The sequence below is a fragment of the Neovison vison genome, chromosome 7 (assembly GCF_020171115.1).
Source record: "Neovison vison isolate M4711 chromosome 7, ASM_NN_V1, whole genome shotgun sequence".
Classification (NCBI taxonomy): domain Eukaryota; kingdom Metazoa; phylum Chordata; class Mammalia; order Carnivora; family Mustelidae; genus Neogale; species Neogale vison.
Genome location: NC_058097.1, coordinates 205845081 through 205856799, shown reverse-complemented (window position 1 = coordinate 205856799; position 11719 = coordinate 205845081). Strand labels below are relative to the sequence as shown.

At 63.9% G+C, this 11719-nt stretch overlaps 1 protein-coding gene across 1 annotated transcript; it reads right to left on the bottom strand.

The window, feature by feature from the left end:
* Positions 1 to 781: 781 nt before the first annotated feature.
* On the bottom strand, positions 782 to 7634 carry FGF3 (fibroblast growth factor 3). Its single transcript, XM_044260360.1, has 3 exons — positions 7415 to 7634; positions 5293 to 5396; positions 782 to 1153 (listed from the first exon to the last, which is right to left on the bottom strand). Exons 1-3 carry the CDS (start codon positions 7632 to 7634, stop codon positions 782 to 784), a joined length of 696 nt encoding a protein of 231 aa, XP_044116295.1.
* Positions 7635 to 11719: the final 4085 nt, after the last annotated feature.

Here is an 11719-nt window from a genome sequence, read left to right as displayed (position 1 = left end):
AGAGGGAGGTTTCCGGAGTTCTCAGCAGAGTGAACCAGTTTCTCCCTCTCCCTCCCCCCGTCTCTCTCTCTAGCTGTCCCCCCCCGACGTGTGCACACACACATACGTACAGTCTAGCCGGAACAGGCGTGCGTGCGCACACACTCACACACACACACACTCACTCACACACACACACATATGCGTCAGCCTCTTCTTTCCATGCACGCTAACCGTCTATTGGTTTAAAAAAAATAGCCACTTTCCAAACCAGGGATTAAAATGCATCTTTAGCTCGATTCCTCAGAACACAGTCTTACATCTTAACACAGTGACTTGGCACAGACGCTGCTCCCATCACGGGCAAATATGTTTCAAGTAAAAACACCAAGTGTCTCCCCGGGCTGTGTTGTAATCTATTAAATAACAAAGTAGAATAAAATACTTTAATGTTTCGGTTACACAAACGCCCACACGTCCGAGAGCAGAGCTGCAGGGAGGCTCCCCGGGCAGTTGGAAGCCCTGCGCGCCCGTCGGTTTTCCCCGTGGGCGAGGGGGGCGCCCGGCCAGCGGAAGCCCACGGGGGTGTGGACGGGAAGCAGCCCTCCCTCGGAGGCCCGGCTGCCTTCTGATCTGACCCCGTTTGAGAGAATCAGGGAGGGCTGGGCCTCGGAACACCAGCCGGGCAGAAGCAGGGAAGGGGGGAGCTGTCCTGGGAAGCTGCCGGGCCAGCGGGGCCCACGGTCACTCTGCACCTGCTGCCGGGAGCCTGGACGGCCTTCTCTGTGCCGGGCCCGGTGATCTACGCGCCGCCTCGCCGGCTCTGCTTCCTCTGCCGCCGTCGCTGCCGCCGGGGCCGGGGGGGACCCTTGCCGGGGGATCCGGGCCGCCCGCCGCGGAGCCCGGCCCCACTCTGCAGCAGCCGCACCATCTCGTGGTCCTTGTGGTCCAGCACGCGGGGCAGGAACAAGGAGGACTTCTGGGTGCGGCGCGTCTTGAAGCCCCTGCGGGGCCGGCCCTTGCCGTTCACGGACACATACCACAGTCTCTCGGCGCCAGGCTGGCGCTGCGCCCCGGGGCCGCCGGGCGCCGTGCGGTAGAGCCGCGAGGCGTACGTGTTGTAGCCGAGTTCGTGGATCCGCTCCACGAACTCACACTCGGCGTTGTAGCTCTCCTGCGGGGGCGGAAGGCCTCGGTCAGCCGCTGGGGAGGCCCCCAACGGAGGCTGGGGGCTGGGGTCTTGGGGACCAACGGTCCTGTCGCCAGGCCTCCCTTCCCGCCTCCCTCCTGCCAGACACCCATGCCTCGGCTGCACCCGTCCTCCCTCGCAGTCTGGTGAACTTGGCCCTCAGGTTCAGCTCAAGGCTTCAGCTGCTCTGCCAAGCCTTCCTGAGACCCGGGGGAGAGCCCTGTCCCCCTTCCCTGGGCACGGACTGGGGGTGGGGGCGTCCCGGCACAAGGAGGGGTGGCTGTCACAGCAGAGCAAAGACGGGGCCTGCCCTGCATCTCTGCTGGAGGCGGGGACGTCAGCAGGACATCTGGACACAGACGGTGTCCCAGGCTGCTTTCAGAATCTGTACGCGAGAAAGAGAAATGAGCACTGGGATATGGCGGGGTTCTCGTGAGCCTGGCTTCTCCACGGCACTGGAGTTTAAGTCCTGGCTCTGGGCCTTGATCTTGGAGAGGGGCTGTCTTGGCCCCCGCGGTCCTCACCCCACGCACATGGAGCCGAAGCCAGGAGCCCCGCCGGAAGCTGGGGGCACAGACACTGCTGTTGTCAGGGTGGCTCAGGGGTGCGGGCGCCCCACACAGTGGGGGCTAGAGGAGACGGCTGACCGAGGAGGTGAACGGGGACTCTTGTGTGCATCTGGGACAGACTGGGAAGCATGGGCTGGGCCTGGGTCTCTGCCTTCTCAGAGACAGGCATCCAAAGGGAGAGAGAGGCACAGACTCTTAACAGGCTTTGCACCAATATCCCCTGGACCACCTGGTGGGGCGCCCCCAGATCAGGGGTGGTGAGTCTGACTTACACCAGCCCAAGTCAGGCTTGGGTCTGAGCTGTAGGCAGGTGCACAAGACAAGTGCCCCCAGGGCTTCCCTCCTCACCCGGCGCCAGGGGGCAGGGCTGGGGGCCAGGGGATAATGGGCAGAAGGAGCCTGAGATCCTCATGGTCTCCATCTGCAGAGGGAAAAGGGGGTGTCACTACTGAGTGCAGGTGGCCCAAAGGGCCCCGGGCCCATTCTCAGGGGCACCCAGGCTGGTTGCGGCCGGACCCACAAACGGGACAGCATGTGGCCTAGCAGGGCCATAGGGCACGTGATGGTTGAGCACCGCACACCTCTCTTTCCCCGACGACACGTAAGGGCAGAGGAAGGGGTGGGGGGGCTCCCATTCAGCTGGAAGAGGGGGCTGCCTCTCCCTGGAACCCCAGCCCCGTCTGATGTCCCAGCCCTCGGGGGATGCCCCGAATGCCCCGGGTCATGGCACAGGTGCTGCTGACGAAGACAGGGCATGGGGTGGGGGGGACCCCAAATCCCAGAAAGCTACAGGGCTGTTCCATCTGTGCTCAAGGCCTTGTACGTGGTGTGGGGACCAGGGGCCATCGGGGGCCAGCGGGCGGGCTCAGGACAGATCCCCATGCCAGGCGGCTACATTAGCATCTGGTCCCCACGCTCAGCCATGCGGAAGTCAGGGACAGAGCAGGCTCTTGTCCCAGGCCCTTCTGTCCTGTGGCTGAGGCCCAGGAACCAGGACGCCAGAGAGTGGGCTTTCACGTTATGGGACAACTGAAGGGATCCGGTCTTGCGAGCCTGTAAGAGTGAGGCATGCAGGCCCTGTACAGGGGAGTCCTTGACCTTGGGGAAGTCCCTGACCTTGGGGGACACAGATCTTGCACTTTGGAGGGGCTCCTAGAGAGTCAAGATGACCAGGAGGAAGGTGTCAGTTCAGGACCAGGGTCACAGACCTGGGGATCCCAGGGGAGACTCGCAGTGGCAACAGTTCCCAGTGCCTCTCCGGGTCGAGCTGTCCCACCCCGGACGCTGTGCCCCACAGGGCCGCCCCCAGCCGCTCCCCCCCACTGACACTCTGCTTGTACCACCTGCTGAAACTCCGCTTGCCTCTGCCCGACCTCAGCCTCGGGGAGCCCACGCTGCCTTCTCAGGCTCTGCAGCACTCGGAGCCGCTCCAGAGAAGCCGGCCGGGGACGGTGTGCGGGAGGCTGGCAAGACCGCCCCCGCAGCTGGCTCTGAACCCTGGGGACCGGGCAGGGGGTGTGCAGGGAGGGAGGGAAGGCGGCTGGCTGCGGGCAGCGTGGTGCGGCGAAGGTGTGAGAAGGAGGCCTGCTGAGAGGCAACTTCCCAGCGAGGGGACATTTCGGAGTCATTAGGGAGAGGTGGGCCCTTCTGATGGGGGCGTTTGGTCTGGGCAAGGCAAGGAAGGGTGACCGGCACGGCCTGTTCCGGGAACCCAGCGAGGTTCTAGAGGCCGCGGTGGGAATGACGGTGGAAGGTAGGTGCAGAAGGCGGCCTGGGCAACTGCCCTGGGGGCCAAGTCACCTGGGGGCCAACTTATGGGGGACAGGGAGCTCCTGGAGGCTACAATAGTGGATTCACTTCCGAGTAAGATCCCAGAACGTACGCCTAGCAGAGAGTGCGACATATGGTAAATGCCGACGGCACTGGTGAATGAAGAAATGATTGCCGGATGGACGGATGGACGGAAGGAAGGAAGAAAGGAAGGAAGGAGGGCAGGCAGGCCAGCGTAATTAGCGCTAGTGACAGCAGCCACAGGTAGACTCCGACCCACGGGGATCCCCCAGGTCATGCTTTGTTCTGTACCCCAAAGCCCTGGGCCGCCCCGCACCCCACACCCCAGAAGAGGTGTCAAAGTCCTTACACTTCTCCTCCGGATGCAGCCCTCCCTGCCCAATCTGTGAACTTCCCCCGTGTGGACGGGGGGCCTCCAGCATCAGCAAGACCTGCCCCTTCACTGCCAAGAACAGAACTCCTCCCGGGGCCCCTCTCCATAAGGGACAGGGGTGTCTATAGGTAGTCTAAGGCCATTTCAGGATCAGAAGTCCATTCTGCCCACTGGGCATCAGGGGTCCAGGACAGAGGCTTTTGGAAAGCCACAGTCTGCCTCAAGAAAAAGTCAGACCAGCCCTGGCCTGAGGGCTTGTCTTTATCAGCTGCAATCAGTGTTTGCAGACTCCGGGAGCATGTGCAGGAGAAGCTGGGCACCGGAGGGTCCCTGGGTTCTATTAAGCGGCCCCCAGTTCAGAGAAAACCAATGGGTTCGTTCTGATTTTTGCATTTCCTTTAGCAAAATAGAAAAACAAACTCTGTGATAAAATACGGAGCTGAAAGGAGTGTTTTCCTGCAACTCTTGCCCGATCACACTTGGCCCAGCTTCCAGACGGGCAGGGAGAGGCTGGCGTGTGTCCCTGCAAACAGGCTGAACGGAGAGAGGGGGCTGCCGGGAGATGGTCTCCGGCTGTGCTGTCCAGGTTCCTTGTGGATGGAAAACCTCTCATTGCCCGGGGAGGTATCAGCCGAATTGCACGTAATGACTAGTTGGGGGCAGCAAATTTCCTGCTTACACGCATTTTACTCCAGGCATCCCCACCCCTGCCGTTGGGGGAAGGACATGGTCAATGCCTACAGAGTCACGGGACCCTTCTTCTGTTGTGGGGGCCCCAGGCGGTATACAGACTGGGTTCCAAATCTGTGTGCCTGGGAAACGAGACCTGTGTCCCTTCCTCTATGCTGGGGCCTAAGAACGAAGAGTTCTTCCCTTCCCATCCTGGGGAGAACCGGCTGTGCCGCGTCCTGCTTCCCTCTCGTCTCCCTGCAGAGCACTCTGCTGAGCCCACAGAAAAGTTTTGCCCAACACACAGTCACGCTGTGCTCCAAGGCTCGCCGGGTCCATTTACACCAGTGGAAATTTGTGGGGGGACAATTTCTGCCTTGCTGTCAGCGACCTTGAGGGAAGGGCAGTGCTGGGGAAGAGAAAATGTTTGGAGGAGCATTTTCTGACTCAATGGCACTGGGGAACATAACACGGGTCTCACCCCCAGTGGGGTCCTCCCCGTGGGCCATGCTCCCAGCCAACCGCACTGGCAGCCGCCTCCAAGAAAAGCCGCTGGAACGACACTGGGTGTCGACACCCTGGTCCCAGCTGGTTGGTCCTGCAGGTCCCCATGCTGCTGGGTCAAAGCATTATACTGTCCACGTCCCCTCTGTCCCCTGAGGAGAGGTCCAAGGGAGATGGCTGTCCCATGCACGCGTGCCCACAGGAGAGAGCGGACTCACCGAGGCGTAGAGCCGCCCCCTCTTGTTCATGGCCAGGTACCGCCCGGAGAAGAGCCCCTTGATGGCCACGATGCCCACCTCCACCGCCGTCATCTCCAGGATACCTGGGAAGAGTTGTGAAAGCCCATCACTCCCCGTGCCTTCCACACAGCTCAGGGCAGAGAGCTGAGACCCCAGGCCGCTCGGGGGCGGGGGTGTGGGGGGGAGGACACTTGGGAAGCTCAGGGGAAGGCTTCTCCGAGGAGCAGAATTCAAACAGGGGAGGGAACTAATACAACCAACGCTTCTACCCCTGACCACCAGGTGCTAACACTTTGCAAGAGGTGAAGCTTATTGGAGCCTGTTGGCCGCCTCGAGAGCCAGTTTCGTGATCTGACAGAGGAGGGGGCTGAGGCTGGGTGACTTTCCCAAGACCGCGGGACGTGTGTGAGCTGGAATTCGAGCCTGGGCTGCACAGAGCCGTGCGGGAGCTATCCGGGCGAGGCTGCGGCCCTGGATGGAGCCGGCGGATGACACAGTCCACGCAGTGCAGAGCACTGGGCCACCCAAACTCACTGGCAATGGACTTGGGCAGGAGATAACTGTCCAGGGCAGGGTCCAGGCGGGATGCAGGAGCTGAGCAGTTAGTGGGATGAGATGCTGCAGCTCCCAGAAGGAAGCCACTCTGGGCTCTTCCACTCCTCACTGCGTTTAAGGAAGTTTCAACCTCCCCTAACCTTCCTTCTGGACACAGCAGTGCTTTATCACCAGCCGTCCTCCAACAAAGGCTGAGGGGGGGGGGCACTGTCTCCCCAGAAGGGCTCCAAGGGGCACTGGAGCCTCTGCAAGGCCGTCTTGGGCGGGGAGGGGGAGGTGGATCTCTGGGTGTTGCTTGGCTTCTGCATGGCAGTGATCACAGAGCCCAGATGCGCCACCACCTGGGGTCCCCTGGGAGGCAGGCTGGGCGGATTCCGAGGCCCCCACCCAGGCACCGGGGAAGCGCGCCTCTGGATACCCCGCAGGGGCGGCTGCGGATCGCGCCCTCCTCCGCCTCCAGGCTGCCTGCCTGGGATACCCTGAGAATTTCCATGCTCTGTGACTCCGCAGGGGAGACTGGATTTGGAGAGCACCAGGTGTGGCTCTGAGAGGAGGTCCTGCAGCCCCATCCTATGCGGGGGGACAGCCGCGACACAGCTTGTCCCCAAAGCATGTATCCAGAGGGTTCCTCCCACGACGTCCTCCCCGGAGCTGCGGCTTTCCTAGAGGAAGCGGCGGTTTCCCGCCGCCGCCTTCAGTCCGCGCACCGCTTCCGACCCGCGGGGTGCCGCAGAGGGACCCCGCCCCTGGCCACTGCTCCCACGCTGCCGCACCGGAGCTCTGACCTCCTGCTGCCCATCAAGCCCAGCTGCTTCGGTCCCCTTGCTTCGCGCACCTCTCAGGAAGGCTGAGCTCCAGCCAGGGTCGGCGCGGAGGGAGGAGCCCAACCCTGGAGCCCCGCGGGACCCCACGAGCACGATTCGGGGCTGTGTGGGGCGGCGGGAGCATACCTGTGTCCCCGACCCAGGCCTAACCGGTATCCCGCACCCGCCACACCAAGGGGGCGCCCACCCTGCCTTTCGCTCTGCGGCCCAGGGCGGAGGCGGGAGGGCTGCTGTTTGGCCTGGGGCAGGGGGTGGCTCTCCACCCGCGGCGGCCGCGGCCCAGGACCCTCGCTCTGTCCCTGCCACAGTCCTCCAGGTGGAGGCGGCAGCTCGGGGTGGCCACCTGGGCGGCAGCGATCAAGGAGCCCGGAGGCGCGGGCAGGGCGGCGCCGCGGGGTCGGCCGAAGGAGAAGTCGTCAAAATAATAAAGAAGATAATAAACGCGTCGTCTAGCGCCTCTTCTCCGAGAAACTCAAAGGGCTTGAACTTGTCAGGGCCCCCGAGTCCAGCCGAGCGGGGAGCCCCGGGGCTGCCGACCGCTCGTCCCCTCGGACTGGAGACCCCCAGCGCCCCTCGCGCTGCTCTCCCCGACGCGAGGGGACGGCAGGGGACCCCGGCGGGCGCCCTCCGGCCCGCTCTCTGGGGCGGCGTTGGCGCGCCCGCCCGTCCCGGGCGCTCCTCCCCGGGGAGCCGGCCGCCGCGCCGCGGGGCCCGGCACTCACTGTAGGCGCTGTTCTCCAGGCTGCCGTTGACGCGGCCGCTCGGGTGCAGCTGGAGGTGGTACTTGGTGGCGCAGTACAGTTTGCGGCGCCGGGGCGCTCCGCCGAGGTGCTCGTAGACGCCGCCGCGGCCGCCCGCATCGCGCCGCAGTCGCGCCCCGGGACCCGCGGCGGGCCAGCCGGGCTCCAGCAGGCTGAGCAGCAGGAGCCAGATCAGGCCCATCGTGGCATCGCGCCCGCCCCGCGGCGGCGGCGGCTGCAGGCGAGCGCGGCGCCCATGGAAGGGGCGGCGGCGCGGCCCAGGCGAGGCGCTCCGAGCCGGCTCCCGCGCCAGGCGGTGCCGACTCCCGCTCCGCGGCGAGTGGGGGAGGGGAGGGGAGGGGCGGGAGGGAGCGGGGGTGGGGGGAGAAGGAAAGGGGGGAGAGAGGAGGTAGAGAGAGAGAGAGAGAAAGAGAGAGAGGCACCTCCTTTAATTTTCACCCAGGATCGGGTGAAATTTCCGTTGCTGCGCAAAGCGCTGAAAGAAAAGACGGTTCGGCAACAAAAGGCCGACGTGGTCCCCAGGCGGGGGCGCGGGAGGGGCGGGGAGCCCGGCGGGGCGCGGGGTTCGGGCCGGGCGCCGCCCGCGCACACTCTGCCCCGGCGCAGCGCCGTCGAGCCGCGGCTCCGCTCCGCCGCGCGCCCCGCGCCCCCGCGCGCCCTCCCGGCTCTGAAAGGTCCCTTCCCGCCCCTCCCCCGCCCCCTCCCCCCAGGCCAATTATGCCTCCGAAAATTATAGACCGAGGCCTCGAGGCGGCCGCCCCAGGCCCCGTCACCCCCTCCCGCCCCCCATCAATCCCCCGGCACAATGGGAACGCCGCCGATGACTGATGTCCGCGAAAGCAACTTGCGGGGAAGTCGCGCTGACAAACGCCCATTAAAGGCGGTGCATAATGAAGGGGGCCGCGGAGGGCGGCGGAGGGGAGGGCCCGGGGCGCGGGCGCGCGTGGGGGACCCCGAGGTTGGGTCTGTGCCCGGGGCTCCCTGCTGGAGCCAGGACGCTGTCCTCGAGGGGTGGCGGACCGGGCCGGGAGGCGCACCGCGACCCGGCAGATCCGGAAGGGCGAGGCTGGTGCACGTCGGGCGGGCCTGGAGGGTCCTGTCCCAGCAGCCCGGCCAGAGAGGGGACTGGGGGAAGTGGGAGGGGTGCGGGAGAGCCAGAGAAAGGGGCACAGAGACAGACAACTCGAGACAGCGAGAGACACTGGCTCGAAAGACAGGGAGAAAGAACAGGGGAGAGCGAGCAGGAAAGGGAGGGACAGACCAAGAAACAGAGACAGAGATGAGAGAGCCCGGGAATGATCTGAGAAAAGCCCAGGGGTCCGGTGACCACAGAGAAGCGAGAGGAAAGAGGGGAGAAGTGGCCGAAGGGGGTGGATATTCCCCTCGGATCCTCGCAGTGGTGTAGACGCCCCTGGGTGGCCCCTGGAGGGGGTGGGGGACCTATCCCCTAGGGACTGCAGTAAAGAAGGGTTGTGGGTATAGTGTTGGGAAAAGTCCCAAGCGCCGTCCGTTCTCTTGCTCCCCACGCCCCCCCAACCTGAAGCTGGTCACATAGAGGTACGCAGGCTCAACTCCAGCAAAGGTGCTCACCCATGGGGGCCAGGGGTCTAGGCCACAGCCTTGGCTCCAAGCCTGGGATGAGCTGGTTGGGCTGGGATCCCTCGTTCTATCCACAGGCATCAGGATTTGGGACCTTGGTCCTTCCCGGGAGAGGAGTAGGTGTGCAGGGGACCGGAGGACCCCTCCGAGCTGCAGGAACTAACACACCCCATTGGGACATTGCTTACATCCTAGTCCAACGCAAGTAGAGCAGCACGTCCTCAGTGAGCTCACCCCAGCACGCTCAGTGGCCCAGGGACCCTGGGGTGGGGGAGGGCGCTGGGCGTCACCCATTGCCTCCATCCCTGAGGGCGTGGCTCTAGGCCAGCAACTGTCCAGTCAGAGTCCACCAACAGGCTAAAGACCAGGCCACTGATGGTTAGAGACCCAGACTCAGAATGAAGGCCCCTGCGTGACAGAGGACAGAGGACAGCCTCCAGGCAGCCCCCAAGGACAGAGCCAAGATGGGAACTTACTCACTGGAGTTCCACCCCCAGACCTGGCCTGGGAGTACACACTGTAGTCTTCAGTACGTAGTCTCTGAATGAGTGGACGGCTCAGCCACTTCCTAGCCACGTGACCTTGGCCGTGTAGCGCTGCCCCTCAGAGATGCTGGCTTCTTGTGCAGGAGATGCCTCCAATGTAGTGTAACTCAGTAGAATTAGCGCCACCGAGGTCCCTGCCCTCCGGATCGGCACAGAGCACGTGTCCCCGCAGGAGGGGACCATAGTTTTGTGTGCAGACCGTGATGGCTTTGAGGGCGAATCCAGAAGGATCGGCCATCATGCTGGGACAGCAGGAGCCCACGGCCCGAGGTCCCGCCCAGAGGACCTGGATGGCAACACGCATTTTTGTCAGTGTGCCTCCTCCAAAGCAGCTGAGCTCCCTGGGCAGGGTTTTCTCCTCGTCTCTGCGCTCTGGCGTTGGCGTCCACCCTGGAGCCCGAGGGAGCTGGTCTGAAACCCACCGTTGTCTTCTCCCCCTGCACCAGCTTCTGCTAGTGCCTGCACCCCGGGCTCGCAGCCTCTCTCCCTCCAGGCTCTAGCTTTTGCTCTCCAGCCTCTTCAGGGGAAGAGGTTCCTTCCTGCCTGCAGTGTTTCCTGGCCCAGGAAGCCCCCGGGGCCCCCACCTTGGGCCTGGGCCTGGCTGGACACTGCTGGGGTACCAGGCCCTGAGATCCCCCACCCCGGGCTGGGCAGAGGGAGGGGGTGCTTGGCTTCGTAGTGTCTTCCTGGCAGGGCAGGAAGTCACATGCACAAAGTCGTGCAGGGGTGGGCTGGGCTGTGCTGGGACGGCAGCATGACCCACAGGGTGGCGACCTCCGCCCCTCCCCCTCCAATACCGGACCAGGTGTGTGTGTGGGGGGGAGGGTTGTGTGGTAATAGCAACCCTGTTAATTGCTTCCAAATGGTCGCTGCTGCCGTTTGACTAATTGGTCTCTTCCAGACCCAGCATGGGCACCCCCGGGCCTGGTCCCTGAGACTTCCGGTCTGGGTGCACTCCTCCCTCAGATCACCTCCCAGCCCTCCCCGGTATCTGGGTCACCCCCTGGGACCCCACCCCAGGTCCAGAGCACAGTCCTCTGACGTGGTCCCCGTCTGCCATTTGGGGCAGCTATCAGCGGTGGTACTGGTGGCAGGCCCCGACTCACTCTAATGAGGCTCCCGGAGGGCAGCGGGGGAGGGACCTGGCCTGAGTGAGGCCGACTGGAGCCTGTGGGCCCTGGAAGCCTGCAGGGGGTCCCGCTCAGTCCCTCTCGGGGAAATCACGCAGCTGGGAGCCCAGGGGGAGAGGCTGTGACCTCCCGTCCCCCGGCAGGCTGCAGGGTCCAGGGCCTGAGCGGGGATGGGAGGGTGGAGGCATCTTTGCTCTCAGTCTCCCCCGTTTGCTTCTGGCTAAGCTGGAAACCAGCGGGCAATGTGGGGAGACTTGAAGGCGAAAGTCTGCCCCCAGCCAGCGCCGTTCTCTGCCTGGTCGACTCCGGAAAGAGCCGTGGGCTGCCCTCCTCTCTCTAAAGGGCAGGGCTGGGTTCCATTGCCAGGCAGGAACCCACTCAGTTGGGGGGCACAGATCCCCAAATGTCCTGGGAATCCTGGGCTGGAGGGGTTGTGGGGTTCCTGGCCCCCCAGGGGGCTTGAACACTGCCTGGGCCACATATGGGCACAGGATGCCCCCTGCCCCACGTGCTCGCACAAACTTCAGGCTGGGCCCAGCTTCCAAATGGCGTCACAGGCCGGGAGCACCCCCTGTGCACCGCGGCACTCCAAGGAGGCAAACGAGAGACCCAGAAGGGGGTTTTGCAGGCTGGAGGCTTAGCGTTACTACCACCCAAGCCGAGTCTTTTGAAAATTCTATTTATTTCTATTTTTTAACATTAAAGAGCTCTATTGAGATATAACTCACAAACCCTGCAATTCACCCCTTTAAAGAAGGACAACTCAGGGGCTTTTAGGTCGTGCACGGAGCTGGGCATCCGTCTCCCCGGGTTTCCCTGCTGGAGACCTTTCATCTAAATAGACCTCTTGGGTTTGCCCACGTGCGCTTCTCAGGATGCTTCGAGACGCACCCATGTGCACCCACGTTCGTCCACGTGCAGTGCATGTCGGGACCTTGCTCCTTTTTAGGGCCGAGGGATGCTCCCTCCTGTGGCCCCCCCACCTTTGTCTG